Source organism: Nelumbo nucifera, chromosome 7, assembly GCF_055504915.1.
Source record: "Nelumbo nucifera cultivar China Antique chromosome 7, China Antique-T2T, whole genome shotgun sequence".
Lineage (NCBI taxonomy): Eukaryota > Viridiplantae > Streptophyta > Magnoliopsida > Proteales > Nelumbonaceae > Nelumbo > Nelumbo nucifera.
In genome coordinates, this window is record NC_142655.1 from 760,088 (window position 1) to 781,603 (window position 21,516).

At 37.9% G+C, this 21,516-nt stretch overlaps 4 protein-coding genes across 4 annotated transcripts; 3 read left to right on the forward strand and 1 right to left on the reverse strand.

Annotated features, from left to right (window-relative positions):
- The first annotated feature begins 2,778 nt into the window (after window positions 1–2,778).
- Window positions 2,779–11,843, forward strand: LOC104597701 (TCP-1/cpn60 chaperonin family protein). The gene is made up of 13 exons (XM_010259406.3): window positions 2,779–3,269; window positions 3,891–4,153; window positions 4,264–4,410; window positions 4,514–4,675; window positions 5,852–5,929; window positions 7,575–7,708; window positions 9,438–9,510; window positions 9,617–9,694; window positions 9,802–9,924; window positions 10,063–10,157; window positions 10,529–10,738; window positions 11,273–11,330; window positions 11,443–11,843. The coding sequence occupies exons 1-13, from the start codon at window positions 3,122–3,124 to the stop codon at window positions 11,506–11,508; spliced, it is 1,635 nt and encodes a 544-aa protein (XP_010257708.1). The 5' UTR covers window positions 2,779–3,121; the 3' UTR covers window positions 11,509–11,843.
- A 780-nt stretch (window positions 11,844–12,623) lies between these two features.
- PNSB2 (NDH-dependent cyclic electron flow 1) lies at window positions 12,624–14,309 on the forward strand. The gene is made up of 3 exons (XM_010259404.3): window positions 12,624–13,157; window positions 13,327–13,767; window positions 13,968–14,309. Exons 1-3 carry the CDS (start codon window positions 12,735–12,737, stop codon window positions 14,157–14,159), a joined length of 1,056 nt encoding a protein of 351 aa, XP_010257706.1. The 5' UTR covers window positions 12,624–12,734; the 3' UTR covers window positions 14,160–14,309.
- A 331-nt stretch (window positions 14,310–14,640) lies between these two features.
- NDF5 (NDH-dependent cyclic electron flow 5) lies at window positions 14,641–16,562 on the forward strand. The gene is made up of 3 exons (XM_010259405.2): window positions 14,641–15,275; window positions 15,367–15,825; window positions 16,275–16,562. The coding sequence occupies exons 1-3, from the start codon at window positions 14,775–14,777 to the stop codon at window positions 16,467–16,469; spliced, it is 1,155 nt and encodes a 384-aa protein (XP_010257707.1). The 5' UTR covers window positions 14,641–14,774; the 3' UTR covers window positions 16,470–16,562.
- A 31-nt stretch (window positions 16,563–16,593) lies between these two features.
- On the reverse strand, window positions 16,594–19,098 carry LOC104597698 (protein SINE1-like). Its single transcript, XM_010259403.3, has 3 exons — window positions 18,959–19,098; window positions 17,530–18,863; window positions 16,594–17,230 (listed from the first exon to the last, which is right to left on the reverse strand). The coding sequence occupies exons 2-3, from the start codon at window positions 18,850–18,852 to the stop codon at window positions 16,742–16,744; spliced, it is 1,812 nt and encodes a 603-aa protein (XP_010257705.1). The 5' UTR covers window positions 18,853–18,863; window positions 18,959–19,098; the 3' UTR covers window positions 16,594–16,741.
- Window positions 19,099–21,516: the final 2,418 nt, after the last annotated feature.

The window sequence follows — 21,516 nt, forward strand, 5'->3', positions numbered from 1 at the left end:
TTATCAGAAACCCGATCGGAGCAAGCGAAACCCAGAAAACAACAGTTGCAAACGGTCTAGTAGGAACAAAAATAACCAGTAGAAATTGTATTAGTATGGACTACAGCACGAACACAATCAAACACGGGAAGATGAAACTGATACTAGAAAGAGAAGAAGCTGAAAGCCAGCGTATTCAAGCCATCCATCTTATATATTTCCAGGTGAAGCTTGAAACCACCTTTGATTCGATTAACAGCTTTCGAACAGCCAAATCTCGAATAAGAAAACAAGACCCAAGAAAAATCCGAAAAGCCGCAGTTTTGCAATCTTCTTAGCGCCACCAAACAATATTAAAATAAGAGATCGTTAGCTGGAAATTAAGTCCAGTTACTCAGTCCGGTCCATGTTTGAAGCCCATCAAAAACTGCCCAGACATATGATTGGGTTTTGGGTATAGCGTATAGGGATGCAACTTGGGTTGGATCGAATTAACACTTTACACGGGGTTCGGGCTTCGGGTCAGGTTCATTCAGATTTTGAGGAAATTCCTATTTGGAAGGAGTCGGCAAGTTCAGGCCAATTGGATAGAGTTAACATTTTACACTATTTTGGGTTCGGGCTTTGGGCCAGGTTCAACCATAACCTGCCCAAGTTGTATTTCTATTTGGATAAAAATGGGAGTTAGTAGGGGTGGTCATATCGAGTTCGGCTCGGCTCGGCTCGGTTTCAATCGAACTTTGAGCCAAGTTCAAGCCTAATATAAAAATATTTATATATATAATTTTATATTTTTATAAAATATATTTTTTCAAGTCGAGCTCAAGTCTTATATAACCTTGGAGAACCGAGATCAAACCTTATACTATTCAGTTCAGCTCGAATTCACTCCTACGAGTCAGCAAGTTTAGGACAATTGGATAGAATTAACATTTTACACTATCTTAGACTCTGTCTTTGGATCAAGTTCATTCAAGTTTTGACAAAAATTCAACCTTAACCCACCCAAGTTGTAGCCCTATTTGGATGGTAATGGGAATCGGCAAGTTCAGGCCGATTGCATGCCTACACGGGTACATAGATGGTGACAAAAATGAGAGCAAATCAATTAAGATGGTTTAATTATACTTATATGCATGAAAGATCACCTGTTCGACAATACCCCTAACAAAAAGGCCAAGGTACACATCAAAAAGGGCATGGGTATTAAAAGTAGTAAGAAGTGATTAAGCAGTAATAATTTAACGATGGATGTAGAAGGAACTAACCTTTTTTCTTCAAGAAAATCAGATTATGAAAAGAATAAATGTCAAGGGAGGGTAGCCTATTCCCAACCCTGGTGCAGGTGGGATTCAACAGGCCTTACCAACTAATCAGTTGGCATCTTGTGTGGTCATTACCGGGATCATTTAAATTTTTACAAAGCATGGCTCGAACCCAACCCATGAACAAGTCTACTAACTAGTCAACTAGATCAGATAGAAGGGTAAAAGTGGAATGATACAATGTAATGGGTATGTGAAAGGGCCCTAAATGTTTTATTAACAAAGTGTCTTTTGTGTTATATGGGATCAGCTTAAAAGGCATATATAAATTATTTGTATACTGTATATATGAATAATTATACCTAGATGTATTTTAGAAATCAAAATAACATTGACATCTAGGGGACGTTCTTTTATTCTTTTTTAAAATTTATGTGGGGACCAATAAATGTTTATTTTTTTGTGTACCATCTCCTAGATGGGTAAATAACTTTTACACCCAAGATAAATCACTAGCACTTGAATGGGACAAAAATATCATTTTTAATAATAATTTTTTTATTGCTAAAATAGACATTGCCTTATTCGCATATGAAATAATTAAAAAAACCATGGGTAAATGCACCTACCCAGGTAAATCTTTATTGTGAAACACTTACCTGGGTAAGTGTATTTACCCATATAAGGAATTTATTGAAAAAAGCGAACAAGGGCCCTAAAATATGTAAAAATAAACACAAAAAAAAATCATCTTTACTTTAAATTTTTAGAATCACAAAAAATTTGTTTTAAAAGACCATAACCCAAAAGGGTCATTTATCAAAACACCCCATATAGTTTCATGAATTTACTAAAACCTATCATATAGTTTGTGTTTTACTAAAACATCCCCTATAGTTCATAATCAATTTACTTAATCAACCTTTCATTAGATAAAAGTGGGAAACGACAGTTTTAGCACTATTGTGATATCGTCCGTTCAAATAAATTTAATAAAAGCATTTAAAAACGAAAATATCATTTTTGCCCCTGATGAAACATGAATAACCATTATATTTTTCTCTACTTGGTCAATTTTGTTTTTATACAAAAAACATGTTAGTGTACTTTTAAAATAAATGGATCTATACTATTTAACATCTTCCATTCAATTTAGGGGTAATTTTGGAATAAACAATCACGTGTCTATGCTTTTAAACATTTTCCTTTTAGTTTAGGTGATCATGTTGAGACGGGATCTGCTCCTCACGAATGGGCGCTTCACATGCACATCCACCATGCATTGAAAACATCTCCAGTGAATAATAATTAATTAGTACGGGAGATGTTTCAAATGGATGGTAGGATGTGCATGTGAGGCGCCCTCTGTAAGGAGCAGATCCGGTCTCGATACGCCATAATCCCAAACCAAAATTACCAACGGAACATCACCATACGCCATAATCCCTCTCTCGTCCCTGCTTACGTAGTTGAACACTTAGAACGTCACAACTACACTAGATCGTTATATGAATCTATCATCGGCTGGAGGCCCTAGGTCCGTAACGTCCGTTTTCGCGGTTTCTGGAATTTCTTCTCGCATCTTCGCCTATTTTTAATTTTCCAACTCTCTTTCTCTGCTTAAGTCGGAGACTGGAGACTGGAGAGGCGAAGGCGCTACCTCTTCTCTACTACTCTACTCTGTGTCGAAAGCAACAGTGAGAGGGTTTTTCCTTATTAAAGGGTCCGTAGGTCTTACTGCCACTCGCTTCATCGTTTGCGGAAACGTCGCCATTTCTAGGGTTTTATTGAGATCACTCGTACTCCCTCGGTCCTGGCCGAGTAGTAGCTTAAAGATCCGAACGAAGTCAGCCTAGTTTGATAGATTTGTATAAAAAATGGGGTTTCAAATGCAACCATACGGGATTCAAGCAATGCTCAAAGAAGGCCACAAGCATCTCTCTGGCCTTGACGAAGCAGTTCTCAAGAACATTGATGCCTGCAAGCAGCTGTCCGTTATCACCAGGACATCTCTCGGTCCAAATGGTAACTGTTCTGATCAGATCCTGGTTGAAATTTATTATTTTCTCGTTTTTTTCCCGTATTTTTGAAAGCCTGATGAAAGATTAAGGATTTGTGGTCACGGGACTCATAGTGTTTCTTGGTGTTTGATTTAAGCCCTTTTTTACATATAGTTTGAATATTTAAAGTGTCCATTTGTTGTAGTATTAACTATTTATTCGATGCGCTGCTTCTGTTCACTGATTATTTGACATTGGAATTGGAATGTCTTTAGTTTTCATTTGTTTGAAAATGGTTGTCCGAACTCACAGGCATCATTTGGGATTTTAGGGCAAAGAAGGAAACAAGTAGTAGGATGCTGCAAGTTTCAGTAATCTAGCTATGAAAAAACGAACCTGATTGTTGTTTTTTTCTTTATTACGGTTCCAAGACGAATAAAAGTGGCAATGTTCGTGAGGAACCAGAAAAGCTTTAGGAACAAGGGCTGCTCTTACTTTATCTTACATTTGTATTTCTGAAGGGATATGCTTTCATTTTTCCATATTAATGAGAAATGGGACATTTCTCTCAACATAACATGAACTGCTTTAAGATTTACAAGCTGCTAATACATTTGTTTCTAAAATTTCATATATATATGTTCAGGTATGAATAAGATGGTAATCAATCATCTGGACAAGCTCTTTGTCACAAATGATGCTGCAACAATTGTGAATGAACTTGAGGTCCAGCATCCTGCAGCCAAGATATTGGTATTAGCCGGAAAGGCTCAACAAGAGGAAATAGGTGATGGAGCTAACTTGACGATATCTTTTGCTGGGGAGCTTCTACAAAATGCAGAGGAGCTTATCAGGATGGGCCTACATCCAAGTGAAATAATTAGTGGATACACAAAAGCAATAAATAAGGTCTTCAAAATTATTTTTAATGTTTTCCCACGTATTCATAGTTAATAATATTCATGAATTTGGAAATTTGTGTAATCTTTTATTCTGAGCCATGTCTCTTTACTTGTCAGACAGTTGAGATTTTGGATGAGTTGGTAGAGAAAGGTTCAGAAACAATGGATGTCCGGAACAAGGACCAAGTTGTTTCCCGAATGAAAGCTGCTGTTGCTAGCAAACAATTTGGACAAGAAAATATCTTATGTCCTCTTATTGCTGATGTAAGAACAAGAAATTTTTTATTATTGCTGTTGTTGATATTTATGCCAATATGGGTCACTATTGCCTTCATTGTCTAATAATTTGTATTTTTACTCAATACAGGCATGCATCCAGGTCTGCCCAAAGAATCCAGTGAACTTCAATGTGGATAATGTCCGTGTTGCAAAGCTTCTTGGTGGAGGTCTTCATAATTCTTCAATTGTTCGGGGTATGGTCTTGAAAAGTGATGCTGTTGGGAGCATAAAAAGGATGGAAAAAGCAAAGGTGTGGGGGATTCCTTTCTGATTCTTCTCTATTATTTATTTCTTCACTTGTGGAGCTTCCTATAGGTATTGTGTGGTCATCATTAAGTTTGATTACTTTGCATGAACCTCCTGATTATTTTACAATTTGGCATTCTTTTTTTTTTCAATTTTGACAAATTTAGTAGTGTTAATCAGCGTTATCAATGCAATGAAGTGATGACTAGTCATTTTGGCATCTCTAGTTGATGCAATGTATAGAAGATAAAAAAGATATGTTCCAAATTTAGGATATTAATGTAATCTCATAAATCAAGTTAAATAGGATTATAGAGTACAGTCATGCGAGAAAAGAACAACATTGAAATTTGAACATTAAATTTTCAGTCTTTCTTTTGAAAACAAAGAAAAAGTTAGGCTGGATAGGCTAGGATGAATAATCAGAGCCTTTGTGTTCTAAAGGAGGCAACTCCTTACTAACACACTATTAATTGGAAGAAAACTTAAAAGAACTTCTTTGCTGCCTTCTTTTATTTTGTGATTTTTCCCTATTATGTATTATCATCATGCAATCATGTTCAAAAACAAGTATTCAAAGTAACAGTATGAATGTAGCAATATACCATATTATTTCAAATAATTAGAGATACAAACAAACGAATAAAACTTCAAAATGATTTTGTGGTTGACTAGTGAACCTAGTCAATGCTTAGTCATTCTAGGTGAGTGCGTCATGAGTGTCGACTGACTAGTTAGTGATGCAGTGGGTCTGGCCCTCGCATGGCTAGTCATCAACACTTTGACTAGTTGATACTTAGTTATTCTAGATCTGGCCCTCCCATGGAGTCTTATATTCTGACACCATTGCAGATTGAAAAATTGAAAGAGAAGTGCAAATCGAGATAAATTGAAAGAGAAGTCTTCTACTCTGGACATGTAATTCTAGCAAGATTTGCCTACTGTATACGTCTAGAAATCTAGCCAAGTTTCCAAACAACTGGTTTACTTCTCTTTGTTTTGGGTGCCTTTTCTGTAGAGTCCTTGTGCAATACTTTTACTTATATACTATAACATGGAATATGCTCCTAAGTTTCACTTGGTTGGATTTGCAATGCTAATTATATGTACCACTTATTTGTTATTTCTTCTTCTTGTTCTCTGTGTTTGATGGAATACTACTTGATGGTCTCTTTTGCAGATTGCCCTGTTTGCTGGAGGTGTTGATACATCTGCGACTGAAACAAAGGGGACTGTTCTAATTCATAGTGCCAAGGAGGTTGTATATCGAAGGAAGAAACTTGTTTTCTTTACGTTTCTTTACTCTTTTATGTTCACTTTTAGCTTTTGCATGAAAAATAAAGCTAAATTTCTATTTATGCTGATTATGATCTATCTGTTTTCATTTTATATCAATTATAAGAAGGTAGTCTGTTAGTCATGCGTTTGGACAATGATCTAATGATTGGTTATTTGAGGCTTCTCTTTTTTCTCCTCCTTTTTTTTTTAAATCTTTTTGGTTGTAGTTTTGGTGACAGGGAGTTTGGATGGGGGATGCAGAAGTTTTGGGTGTTGTTAGCAATTGATTCACTTACCTGTACTTCCACTTAAGGATTTACATGTCTACGTGTTCATCCCAGATTATGGGGATATGACATTAATGCATGAAATGTTGATATTGATTAAGAACATAGGTAAGTTTGGAGGGGAAGTTTCAAGGATTAAGTCATTGTCACGTGACATGGTGTACTGTTCTAATCTAACAAGAGGGTAAATGCGTGGAGGCCATGTGAATGGTTTTATTGTTTTAAGCCAGTCAGTTCAAGTTAAACAGTGTAGCTTCAGCAAGAATGAAAAAGAAATTAGGTATTAGTAGGCAGGGTTTGCCAGGCTGATCAGTTGGGACTTTGGTGGATCAAATGTTTTAGAGAGGGGTGTGGATGTCATAATATCTCACCTTCTGTTTGCCTATGACATTGTTTTCTATTAGCATAAAATCAACAAGTAGAGACTTTAAGGAAATTGCATGTTTGTTTCTTGCAACATCTAACACTTGGGAGAAAGGTCTACACCAATAGTGGATTTTTTAGCTGATGTTGATTTCGGGAGGATAAGGAACAGCTAATGTGGAAATTAGGATGGCTTGTGTAGAAAAGAAGCCTAAGTGACCTACTTTCATGAGCTAAAACTGGCTGGAGCCTGGAGGCTCTGAAGGATGATCACTTCTATGAATCACAAAAAGTACAGCAGAGAGATATGTATTAGCTATCAAAAAAAAATGACAGAGGCAGATTCTGGTGTTCGCATATTCTCAAACTACTGAGATTTGGGTTCCTATACCAGAAAGCACTAGAACCATGAAAAGGAAAACGTGAAGCAATATTAAAGAACATAATTTTTAATATTCATACTATGCACATTTTCTGTTTTGTAAGTTATAGCTTCATGTAATTAGTTTTATTCATTTTTTTTGCAGTGAATGCTTTTTCATTGTTTAGCAAGCTTCATGTATTCTATGACCCATCATCAGATTTTTTTTTATTGACCTGGATAGCTGGTACCAACATTGGATAATGACCCATTTATTATTTGAACTTTCATAATATTGAACTTTTACTAAAGTTATTAAACTTAAATTGTGTCTTGATCACCTAGAACTAGAAGACTAGCTAGGCCCTGCTAGTCATTTTGAGATCAATTATTTTGTATGGATGTTTTTGTTTCTGTAGTTGTTGTTACTGAGGAAACCCTGGTGGATTGGAGCTATACTAATGAAAAAAATTATTTGACAATTTCTTCTTTTCTGTTACCATGATTTAAGAGAACAATGGACGGTTCATGGTTGCACGTAAAACCAGCTTCTGATGCCAGACTTTTCTAATGGGCATACCGTTCTCATAGAGAGCATGACTATCATTTTGCAGCTAGAGAACTATGCAAAAACAGAGGAGGCAAAAGTAGAGGAGCTTATAAAAGCTGTTGCAGATTCAGGTGCCAAGGTTATTGTCAGTGGAGCTGCTGTTGGAGAGATGGCATTGCATTTCTGTGAACGCTACAAGTAAATTAGACATTCCCCTTTTTAAACCACTGATGCTTGGATCTTCATGTGCATTTAAACTTCTGGAGTAGTATACATTTTTCCTTTATATTCCTTTAACTTGGGGACAGAGGTGTGATTTCAATTTCCTATGCAAATTAAAGACAGTGCAGAAAATTCTTTACTAATTTTCCTTATTTCAAAAGTTATGTTCGCTTGGTTGTAAATATTACAAATCCCATTTTTGTGTTTAGTATTTTATTAATTATGAATAAAAAATTTAATACAAAGAATGCTTATTTATATGAAGTTATTATCCTTTCTCCCTGTTTTTAGGAATGAAGCTTGGTTTTTTTAGAATTATCTTTGTCCAAAACCCAATAGGCACACAAATAACATGATTGATTAAATAAAATAAATATAAATAAAAAATCAGCAATTATATTTCTAACTTCAAAAAAAGTATAAATATGAATGAAAACAAAACAAAAACTATCCTTATTCGTGAAGCTTCGTTTTTTTAGAATTATCTTTGTCCAAAACCCAAATAGGCACACAAATAACATGATTAATTAAATAAAATAAATATAAATAAAAATCAGCAATTATATTCCTAACTTCAAAAAAAGTATAAATATGAATGAAAACAAAACAAAAACTACTTTCTAACAATAATAATAAGGGTTTGGCCATGATGATGGAAAGACTTATAGCCAATCAACTGGTATAATAAAAGTTGCAACCAATCAGGTGTTATTCATCAAAATTCACCTGGGGGTTGATTGGTCGAAGCTCTTCTGGTAGCATGCCTTTCTGGCATCATAAATTTACCCTAATAACAATCAATAGAATGTTTGAAAAGCAATTTTAGGAGTAATTGGATAGAAGTTGAATATAAAGAGGACCTAGTAGACACAAATTTCAATTGGGGGAACTTTTTTTGTAAAGGTTTGATTTCACGTTCCTTTTAAAGTGCCCCTATTTCTTTCAGGTGATTGCTTATCACCTTCCTTGTAATCTTCTTTTTTTGCTTCAATAAATTTTATGATTATCTTCAAAAAAATAGTAATTTCCTTAAAGTTATACATCAAATGATTAATTATGCTTGCTGCTGTAGCTATTTTTGATTGACTTTGTTTCAAAGGCATATTTTTGGCTACACTGGATGAATGAAAAGAGCTAGGTGTGATCATTGCAGTTCTGTCTGGCCCACTAGTATTTGTATATGTATTATTTTATATTATAAAGTATAACATAAATTTTATAGTCATGGACCTGGATGCCTAGGCCAGTCCATTATCATCCCTAAAAGAGCTATAAAGTTGTAATTCATTTTTCAACTTTCCTTATTTTTCTGCTTCTCTCCCCAAATGTCTCAGCATCTTAAAAAAATTCTGTTAGGTTCCTTGTATGATATTTCATTTCTTGTGTCTTTCATAACCAGTTTTATGTGATATTTCATGTTTCTTTCATAACCGGTATTAATTTAGAGTATTAATTCACCATGCAAAATGGAAATTTGCTGGTGTGAAGAAAAATACTGGAATAATTTATTTGGATCCTGTTCAAAATGGATACTTGTCTATTTTTCTTAACAGCTTTGGATGTGTTTTTGGTAACAATTCTGTATGCTGAAATGCTTTGTAGAGATGAAATAAAGGGAACTATTTTCAGTATTTCACATGGCATCCAATTGTGCAATTTCCTTTTTCTCGACAGAACCATGCTTATTTTGATGTTTTTGCTACAGGCTCATGGTCTTGAAAATTAGCTCAAAGTTTGAACTGCGGCGATTTTGCCGTACTACAGGTTCTGTTGCTCTTGTAAGCATCATCATCTCATTATCATCCTCATCTTTTGTAATTTTCAAATTTCAAGGAAATCCTTCCTGTTATTCTGACTAATATAATTTTGTAATCTTGGCCATAGTTGAAGCTGAGCCAACCAAACCCAGACGAGCTGGGATATGCTGATTCTATTTCAGTAGAGGAGATTGGTGGTGTTCGGGTATTTCCAATTTTTCACAAGTGCTATTATTGAAGTTTTTTGTTTTATTATTTTTTGGTTTTATCCTCTCTTTACCTTCAATGTATGTATATTTCTTCAATTGATAGGTAACGGTTGTGAAAAACGAAGAGGGTGGAAATTCTGTATCTACTGTGGTTTTACGGGGAAGTACTGACAGTATACTAGATGACCTTGAAAGAGCAGTTGATGATGGTGTAAATACATATAAGGTATTCATGCTTTGCATTTTCTTTTGGCACATTAACCTTGTAGCAGAATTTAAACGTTGATGACAATAAAAAATGAACTCTGCTGCTCAACCTGTTTTCATCAGCTTTTGGCACATTAACCTGTTTTCTCTATCTCAGGCTATGTGCAGGGACAGTCGCATAATCCCTGGGGCTGCAGCAAGTGAAATTGAGTTGGCAAGAAGACTGAAAGAGTTCTCTTTTAAGGAGACAGGGTAATTGTTACTTTCTCTTCCTTTTCCCTTTGTCAGTTAACTTCATAGCCATAACTCCTGGATTCTCCTACATGAAATTGGTTCCAATGGTTTTATATTATCTATGAGATGTCTTGAACTCGTTGCTGTCTGTCATGGAAATTCAAAACCAAATTTTTTGATGTTTCTCATGGAAAGAATCACATTAGTGAAAACAAGGATATGGAATGCAGGTTGATAATACTATCTTATGGTATCAAAACACTCTTCTTTTCTCTTGTTCAATATTTCAGCATTGAACATGTCACATTCTTCTATGGTTATGATTTTTATGCCTTTGTTGTTTGCCATGTCCTGTATAGCTGCTGAAGTTAAGGTACTTCTGCTTGCAGATTAGATCAGTATGCTATTGCAAAGTTTGCTGAAAGCTTTGAGATGGTACCTAAAACTTTGGCTGATAATGCTGGGCTGAATGCAATGGAGATCATTTCCACCCTTTATGCAGATCATGCAGCTGGAAAGACAAAAGTGGGTATTGACTTGGAGGAAGGTGTTTGCAAGGATGTAACTGCTATGGATATTTGGGACCTCCATGTGACCAAGTGAGCACTTCATATTGTCTATTTCCTAGAACCATTTCTAAATCTTACCATGTAACTTTTTTCATTATGGAGTATCATCCATGTGTTGGTAATAATGTTTTGTCAAATGCTTCTTGGGGTTTGGACTCGGATACAACTTGGTCAAATAGGCTTTGAAGGTCCAGTAATAAATCTTGGTGGACGCATTTGAACGGAATATTAAACTTCCAATTTGTATCTTTATTCTGCGTGGTTCAACTCCCGTTAGGTTCAACTCTTCTCCTAAATAAGTTTTGTTTATTGATGGTGATCAACAGCAACCAGGTCAGGTCTTATAGTATTATATGTTAGAACTGATATGAAGGGTGAATAAGAGCTTTGTAGTTTCTTCCACCAGGAGAGCTGGAAACCATCCACATTGTTTTAGGATTAGGATTTAGAATGATTTAAGCATGTATATAAAGATTTATAGTGTTCATTTTTGTTTCTGTTTATTAGTTGCTAATAATTATACTGGAATCATGACTTAATCATCTTTGTCGGATATGTTGACAGGTTCTTTGCCCTCAAATATGCTGCAGATGCTGCCTGCACTGTGCTTCGGGTAGACCAGGTAATTTCATGTATTACTGAGAATTTTCATCCCCTAGATACCTTGCTGCAGAGATCACCTGATAATGCATCAGCACTTGGTAAATTTTTAAGACTGCCTATTGTGATTACAGATTATAATGGCAAAACCAGCGGGTGGTCCAAAGAGAGATCAGCCTGCAGCGATGGATGAGGATTAGCTTTTGACAGGGTAATTAATCATGATGTTTGTTGTGCCGGTGTTTGCCAGATGAGTGGGGTTTTCCTTGGATTTTGGAGTGCCAAAACCTTCGATGGAAGAAAAATTTTGGATTGTATTGAAAGGAACAAATGGAAGTGTGTGTTACATTTATGTTCCAGCCCATGCTCCCTTGTCATATTTGCTTGCAACTCAAGTTGGGGAAATTTCTTTTTTAATTTTTCAATTTTGATGTCTAACCTGCAGTAGTGAACTGAAAACTGAGAATCCATTATTTGTAGGCAGGCTGGCTAACTGTAGTAGTCCTGAATTCCAATCAGAGTCTTGTCATGCAAACGCGGGCATCCTATATCTTCCTTTTTCACCTTCTATCTTTTAGACTAATAGAGCTAAACCGTTTCCACTTGCCAGAACTGTGGGGGCGTGGATAGCAAAGAGAGTCGGAGGCAGTGCATTCATTGTTATGTAAAATTCTACGATGCAAGATGCGAGGGGAGACGATATAATGAATGCTCGTCCATCAAATGGCAAAGAATTTAAGGGTTTATTTTCTCTGTCCATCAAATGCTCGTGAGTGCACTTAGTTTTTCAATAACTAAGCACTCCCGAACATGGGCCAAGACTTGTTTCCTTTGATTATATGTATCACACTACGACAATATAATGAATGGTAAATGAAGGAGATTACATCCTCTGCACCAACTAATAGCGATGTCACACTCACACCGTCTAGAAAAAAAATGTTATTAATTTTGAAAGGGGGAAGGACAGGTTGGCGTGGCTCTGGTGCAAATAATTTTCTGCATCAATGGTGCAGACTGCAGAGGATATGAGCTACAAATTTAGGACTTTGGTTAAGAGTCCTTGCACAAAATTGTCAATATCTGTCCAAGGGAGCTTATGGAATAGTATTTTCCCTACGTTATGGGAGATGTTCTCAATGCACGTGGGAATGGGGTGTGTGAGGTGTATTCTCTGGGGTAAATTATAAAGTCCCCGACCCCCTTTCACTTTGCAACAAATACCCCTCCGTTGGAATTTACACCAACCCCCAGCCCGTCGCGTTACTATGCTGTAATGTAAAGTAAAGAGCAGAAACCCGAGTAAAGGCAAAACAAGCAAACCAAAATGGAATCGAGAAAAAGCAAAACGGTTTAGAGTTGTGACATATAAGGATGAGCTTAGCAACAGGGTAGTGTGTGGAAGCAGAAGAAGACGACTCCCACCATGGCTTCCCTTCTTCCTTTCTCTCTCCCTAAACCAAAACCCAATTTGATCAAGGTCTCTTCCTCTACTGTAACCGCCCCATCTACTTCACAGACTCTGGATCAGAAATTCGGTCGGAAAGGCATCAAATTCATTGAGGAACCCGACGACGTCCCCGTTGTTGAACTGACTGTCAGAAATGGCAGCTCTCTACGCCTTCGAATTCCTGATGGCCTTGTCACCTCGTACAAGCCTAAAGTCTACTGGAAGGACGACGGGTTCGAGGAGATTCTCTATACCCTCCCTGGGGGGACTGGTTCTGTCAAAGGTGGGATTGGTCTGATCTTGAATGATGTTTCTGAGTCGACTTCAAAAGGGTCACCGGTTTGTACGTCGCAATGGGTTGTGAAAGATGTCGACTCCGACTCTATCGATGCTCTCCAGGTACTAGTTTTACCACTGTCTTTCCCATGTACCGTTCCTCAACAGTGTCCATTCTTTGTAGTTTCTGCATAGTGGATGACTGAAGCTGTAGATGCATTTCGTCTTCATTCTGCACCCAATTTGATAGTGTAATCAAGCTTAGATACAGGTTTTTCACCTTTTTCTGCAGGTCGAATTAAGCTGCGCCTGCGGAGGTCTGGATGTTACCTACATCGTTTCACTCTATCCTCTGAGTATGGCAACAGCAGTCATAGTGAAGAACAATGGACGCAAGGCTGTGAATCTAGCAAGTGCAATACTAAGTCACCTAAAATTTAAGAGTCGAAAAGGGTCAGCTGTCCATGGGCTCAAGGGATGTTCTTACTGCACCCATCCACCATTATCTTCAAGTTTTGGAATCCTCTCCCCAGCCGAAGCAATGAAACCAGAGCCTCTGGGCTTGTTTTCTTTCGGTTCTGAAACCCAGAACAAGCCAGGTTCATGGACGGTTGAAGACGAACTCTATACCATATTGAAGAATAAGGTCAGCAGGGTGTACACAGCTCCTCCAGAGGAAAGATTGAAGAGAATATATAACACTCCACCCTCCAAATACCAAACCATAGATCAGGTAACATTGGCATGATATCTCTCAGTTGGGGTTCAATGTTTACCAAGAACAGAATTTCTGAGTTTGAATTGATGAGATTGACTGACCAGTTTCTTCCCTGAATTACTTTTGAGGCATAATTTCACATAGTTTAAATTTGCAATTTGTACAAAGTTGATTTTTAGATCTAACAATGGTGCATTCTCTGTTTCATCTTTCAGGGGAGTGGACTCGGATTCAGGGTGATAAGGATGGGTTACGATGACATTTACTTATCCAGCCCAGGTTCTTCTCAGAAGTATGGCAAGGACTATTTCATTTGCACTGGCCCTGCTTCAATGCTGGTGCCTGTAGTTATAAACCCCGGTGAAGAATGGAGAGGGGCACAAGTTATTGAGCATGATAATTTGTAATATAGCTTGTAGAAACTAGAAAGTGAATCAAAATTTGTTTTTCTTTGTAGAGTAAGAATGGCTTGGGTTTTTTTTTTCTTTTCCCAGTTACTAAGTGTACCAAGTACTACTGTTAATGCAATGTGATTGATTGATTAGATTTCAGTACTACGAGATAGATCAGATAGATATATCCGATAAATCATCATTTTATTAGTAGATCAATCAATTGAGCCTTGGGTGGGCCCTTGGGGTTTGCCTTTTTCTTTGTAAACAAAATGTGTTAAAGATAAGGTTGAGGAGCTTAGCCGACCACAAGCATTGGACTACCAAGAAGAGAAATATGCATCTGTGCTCTATCCTGTGACTGTTAGATGATAAAAAGTGAGCCGCAAAAAGCTCTATCCATAATACTCCTCGACCAGGTTGATGCACAAAGCAAGGAACATGGCCCACCACTCAACGGGTCCCGCCCCATTTGTCAACTATGTTATTTTTTCGGTCCCAAGTCCCAAGTCCCAAGTCCCAAGTCCCATCTCTCTCTCTCTCTCTGGAGAGTGGAGATAACCAAGCTGTAACCCAAAGCTCTTCTCTTCCGGGTAGTAGAATATATTCACTATTAGAGAAAGCCCAGCCATGGCTAATGCTCACCTTTTCTCTCCCAACTTCACTCCTATCACCTCTGCACACCCGATTAACCACTTCAACTTCTACCCCCCTCCTGTTCGCTTAAGCCTTCCTCGCCATGGAGAGAAGAGGGATTTCTCATTGCTAGCTGTAGCTTCCACTTCACTTTCACCAGTCAACGTGGGCTATTTGAAGAGAGAATTCAGTGGCCACGGAGTCAGCTTTGTAGAAATTGGTGAGAGCTGTGTGCTTGGGATGGGACTGGAAAATGGAAGTACGGCCAACCTGATGCTCCCGAGTGGTATGATCACTTCATACAAGGCTCCTATGTGGCATGGGAGCACGCTTGAGGTGCTACACACATGGGTTTCAGAGGGTGAACAGGGTCAGGCTGTTGTTCGAGGAGGGGTGTATCCGTGTTTCAAGTGCTCGAGTGATGGTGCAGTGCCATGGTCTCCAAGTAGTTGGGCTCTTCGTGATGTTAGAGGGAGCCCTCGGAACTTCATCCAGGCCTGTTTTATCTTAATTTTGTTCCTCCTTTGGTGCTTGGGTTTTGATTGACAGCCTTTCAGGATAATAAATATGGGACTTTTGAATGCAGGTTGAACTGATTAGTGGTGATTCTGATGACTTGATTGAAGTTACATACATTGTAACGCTCCAACCAGAGCTCCTAAGCTCGGAGCTTGTAATTTCTAACTTGAAATCTTTGCCTCTCCAATTGGTAGGTTCTGTTATGACCCATCTGACAGTAAGCACACCAGATGCAACTTATGCTGTTGGTCTGGAAGGATCAAATTACTTCAGCAGGCCTCCATTCATATCAGACTTCAGTATTGTTCCTCCTAAATTTAGTCAGGAAAAACGGCCAGTTTCCAGGCAATTGTCAGGCAATACAGCACTTGGACGATTGTTGAGCTCGGGTAGAACAGGTGAGAGGGAAGACAGAGAAATGGAAGAAGAATTGGAGGGCGAAGAGAATGCCAACTATGCACAGCTAACAGAGAAAATGAGCAGAGTTTACACGAGTGCACCTAGAAGGTTCACAATCGTCGATAGGGTACTTGTTCCATGAGAAATCCTTTGATTTTTTTAATAAGTTAATTTCATTAATTTCAATTATAGAGAACTAGTTGTATTCATTGAGGCAGTGATCAAAGAGAAGCCATTCAGACCTGGTAGTGCCATCCATGCTCCAAACCAAAATACAATGCTATCTGATTCACAACCTTTTCTCCATTTTTTCAAACATCTGGACTTTTTAGAAAAATGAAATGAAATGTAGAAAGATCATGAATGCAGTTACATTAACTCAGGCATATCTTGGATGAGTTATTTCTTCTTTGTTTGCTTCGCATCTGAAGCTTGAGATAATAATACAACACAAACAACAAAGGAAATGCTTGGTTGTATAAAATATTTTTACAATTGAGTATTGGTATTTGACATGTTTTTTCTTTGGCTTCTACAACTGATTTTGGGTTCTTATTTTTGTTGCTTGATGGGCAGGGCAGAAGAAACTCTGTTATAGTAGGGAGAGAAGGATTTGATGAAATGTACATGTTCAGTCCCGGCTCAAAATATGAATGGTACAGCAAATATGCTTATATCTGTACAGGTGCATCAGCTGTGCTGAAACCAATAATTGTGGATCCTAAAGATGTATGGAGTGGTGGGCAATATTTACACAATCCCAATCTCTAAACCAAAAGAAAATTTATGCTGTATTTTCTTCTTTGAGCTTGTCTTCAATCCTTTTTAAATAAGTACACTGATTTGCCTTGTTTTCTTTGTTTCTGGGAATTTTGAGCAGATGAATGAATGTATCAAGAACAAAATACTCATCACTTCTATTAAGCAAAAAAAACTACTCAATGATTGTCCAGAATATAGTAATGCAAAACTAACATAGTAACTCATAATTTTCAATTCTGGATGAGTTATCCAGTCAATGTTCAGTGTACAAAATAAATAAACTAAGTAGGAACAAGATTAAAGTCTTCCTGATCCTGATTATCAATCCGCATTGCTGACATGATAATTGCAAGAAGGACAAAAAAGACATAGAACACATTACGAACAAGCTTCCCCAAGCCTCTCTTCTTTATATTTTCGCACTGAACTTCAGTTTTATCTTTGGGAACCCCTTCGTTGGAAATTCCTGGATCACCATCAGAAGGAACATCACTATTTGATGATACTGATTCAGATCCAACTTGGACATTCTCCCCAGTCTCGATTGATTGTTTGTCGCCTTCGTTATCACTATCTAATTTGCAAGAGATTCCATTTCCAACAAAATTGCTTGCTGGGCTCCGTCCTAATTGGTTCGAGGCCAGGCTTTTGAACATTCTGGGTTGTTGTTCAAGAAAGTCAGAATCCACATCATTTGGATCCTGAAGAGAGTGAATGAGCTTTCTTGGTGTCGTGAAGATATCATCAATGTTAAGCTGAGAGCGTGATCTCTGAAGCACAAAGCGTTCTTGTCAGTTATTTTTCTTCTAGCTAAATTACTTCTCATATCAGCAATTGTTAAAAAGCTGAAATGGGTGCCTGTACTGAATTACGTATCTAACTTCTAAGTCAACCAATTGGCAATACAAGCATTCTAGATACTGGGGTGCTATTTCTACTAACTTCATTTTCATTTTATAATTGAGCTCAGAGTTCAGAATCAGAAAGCATTCACTATTAGTGAGGACTTGCCATTTCTTACGCTAAAAGAAATCAATGGTTCGATGTTAAGAATGTATAGTTTGTTTACCTGGGGGCTTGGAGTAGCATTACGCGAGACTCTATTTCTTGGACTTTCCGGCACGAACCCTGATAACTCTGAGCAATCGCCCTGGTTACTCGGTTCACCATTGTTAAATTCCTCAAAAAGCATATTTGAAACGTTACTTGCCATACCCACCTCCGAGTACAGACCGTCCTTGAGTGACACATCAACTCCACCATTTCTCCAGAGTCTCCGATTCACCGACCTTTTGCTGCAATCAAAGTTACATGAAACTTGGGCGGTTGACAAAGGTGATTCAGCCAATGAGTCGTATTCAGTGAAAGAATCAACAGTCTGTGACTCTGGTGATGCAGAAACAGGTGATCGGTCTGCAACACGACATGAAATTTTCTTCCTGCTATAACCTCTTCTACTCAAGTTTGACTCTGTCATTGAATTTGAGTCACCCTCAAATCTTGAACCTCCCTCTGCAGCTATTGTCCGTGCAGTCTGCAAGGCTTCAAAAGAAGCTCCTCTCACAAAAGCCATCTGATCGGAATTACATTTCTCCATCGCCTCAATCACGGCCCCGAGCTCTGAGGAAATACTCCAAGGGTCCAAACATTTCATCAAGAAATTCACCATCTGAATCGCTGACAACCGCTTTTGAGAATTCCCATCAGCAACTCCAGCATTCAAGATCTGTAAACCAGATCTTAGCAGTGATCTGGCATAAGGCTCAATTATTAGGCTGTTATGCTCTGCCAATGCCATAACCAAGCCCATATGAGCATTCGTCTGAGTGGGCTTCTCCTCCAAGGCCCCTGCAACTCTCAGACAAATTTCATTCACGATCTCATCCGAAGCATATCGCCAGTTGTCAGCATCAACGAGAGCTTTCAAACAGAGAGCGGCCCCAGAAGCAAGGCCCTCTTGGAAACCCATTAGGGAATCGGAGAGAGGCTTACAGAGGGACTGAATTATCATTTTCTTCTTGTCTTGGGAGGCCGATGCATCAATCCCGTATCTTGCAATCGCAGGAACCACCTTGGAGCAAGCCTGGTGAAGAGGGAAGGACCCTGGACTTGATGTTAAAGTTTTCACGATGGTGATCATGATGTTGTCAATCTGAGGGACAATTTTGGGACCATGGACGCGAGCAAGGACTTCATAGAGAGAAATGGCGTATTCCCCAGATGAACCGTTGTCTTTGGTTTCAGATACCTGGGCGAGAAAGAGGGGAATAGCCTTAGAATCAAGATCCTCCACGTACGACTTGAGTACTTTCATTGCTGACTTTCGACTCTCAGAATCCTTATCAAGGTTCTCCAGCTCTCGCCAGAGAACTTGACTGGGATTTCTACCCATTAGTGAAGAAGCTGAAACAACGAAGAAGACGCCCAAAATTTAATTTCAAAGCTATAAATGTAGTTACTTTATAAAATAATTGAAACAACGAAATGGGTTGTCCTACAAATCCAAGAACAATGTCTCAAATCATCTCATCTATTGTTTCTCTGAAAGAAATTCTCTCTATGGGTTTGCTTTAACGATGAGGAAGATCTACAAGAACTGGGTGTTGAGCCTGATGGAAATGATCTGTAGAGAAGGATTTGGTAAGTTGAGTCGATCGAAATTGGAAACATGCCCCCAAAGGAATGAGATTTGGGAGGAGATATTGTTCCGATTTTTCTTGCTTTTGTCGGAGTGACACCACGAAAAGCTTTTCCATTCTCGTTCTAGCAGATGAAGAATTGGAGGGACTTTCGTAAATTCGAAATCTTTGTCTGAAATTCTCCCGCCAATCCGCCATTCTCTTCTCTTTTCCTTGTTTGACGAAATTGACCTTGATGATCACTAAACTTAAAAGATACATGAGCTTTTGACATTTTAAAGGTACAGAGATCCATGTGATGAGGACCATGAGCTTTTGACACCCGCTCCCCTCTCTCTTCAACTATCCATTAAACTATATATATGATGATGTTGAAGCCAAATAGGAGGCTCATTCCACCATACAACTTTATCATCGGAGGATTTAGGTTTTTTCAGCTATTTGCATGAGCTCCAACAAGGGACCACCATCAAATAACAATTGAAAGATGCAAATTACTACTCTACCTACCCATCAACTCTTAGATGAAGAATCCACTTGATTTATGCATGAAAGCATATTAATGTCATGTTTAGTACGTTTAATAGTCAATTTTTTAAAAGGTTGTTTTTGCCTTGGTTGAGTTGAGGAGGTATAGAGGTATAAATTGGGTCGGGCCGCTCATAGCCTATAATGGCCTGACTCAACTTTTGGACTGGCCCAGTATAACCCGGCATGATGGCATTGTGGGCTGTATCAGACCCGACATGACCATATGGGCCATGCTGGGCCTGGGGTTCGGAGTTCATGGGTCAGCACGGCCCATCACGAGTGGGCGCAGCATGGCCCGCGGACCTGTAACAAAGCCCGCCCAAAATTATTCAATGGATAGTGGAATCGAATCAAAACAAAAATAGGGGCTGTGGTTGCCCCAAAGGATTTGTGGTGTTCAATGGGATTTTTTTTTTAAATCATGAGTATCATACTTTGAAACACAAAACGTCACAGTTTCTCTAAAATCTCATTGATAAATTTACACATACACTACAACCATATGTAATGTAATAAATCATGTGAATATATTTATTCGATCAAAGCCTCGTCGTTTACAATACATCCAAATCACAACCAACAATTTATGGAGACTATAAATCCAACATAGGATTGCAACCAATCTTCACAGTATACACTCATACTGTACTTATATTGTGTGTACTAAGTAATTAGGGTTACAACTTGGGTGGATTGGATTGGGTTATATGACAAACTTAGGCCCTGGCTCAATATGCAGATTTTTTGGCTCAGTCCTTACCCAACCTGAGTTGGAAAGTTTGGGCTTGAGCTCGAATTGGGGTACGACCAGGCTTTCAGAGAACATGTGATTATATTTTTGTACATCTGTGAACTATGTGTCGATAGATGTATATATATGCATGTATGCACATATCTATTTCTATCTATTAAATATAAGATTAAAATTTTATTAATTTACCTCAACACTTAAATCTAAAAACAATTAAAAAAATAGAAAAATTGGACCAACCTGAACCCAATATGCCAATATTAAATATTTGTGTTAGGGTTGTTGACGTCAATTAGACTTTTAACATGGCCTCATGGCCCAACTTGTACCCCATAATTAAAACACATAAGAAATTGCTGTTTATGTTTGACAGCCCTGTGCTGTTTGTAGGGCTTTTAGTCGCGTAGGAACTAAAAGCCCTATGCATCGTTTTAGAACTGCTGTTGACTGAAACGGTCGGGCCATTCGGCTCAGGAATCACATACACAATTAGGTCCGTTTTACCTTAAATTTGATATTTGGTAAAAAATCATTAAATCAATTAATCATCTGTTTGACTTGAGTCGTCGAATCGTTAATACATTCAACTTGTTTAATGACTTTTGGTCATTTTTTAATTTTAATTATTTTTATTTTTAATTTATTTTGTCAGGGCCATCCGTTCAGATTGAACGGTCGAACCCTCATTTTTTCAAAACATTGGTACGCAACCCACACTCCACAAGGCACAAATAGAGGTGTAAAGTGGGTGGGCTCGGGCCATGCCGCCCTCCCTGGTAAAAAATTTGGGGGCTGGCTCGTGGGTCAAGCCTTGGGGCAGGTCGGACCGTGCATCGGGCCAAAGCTATTTATTTTAAAAAAAATTGACAAAAAACTTAAAATTAAAATTTTATATGAATTTTGTATATAAAATCGCTTATATATGCAATAATTAAATAAATTATCATAATAAAATAAAAAAATATTTATTTTATTAATATATTATATACTATATATTATTATATAATTATAATTTATATAATATTATATAACTACATATAAAATATGTATAGAATATAGATTGCAGCCCGCTCGATCGTGTCGTGCCGTGCTAGCCCGTGGACCTAAAACCTCGGGCCTAGCATGGCCCACATGA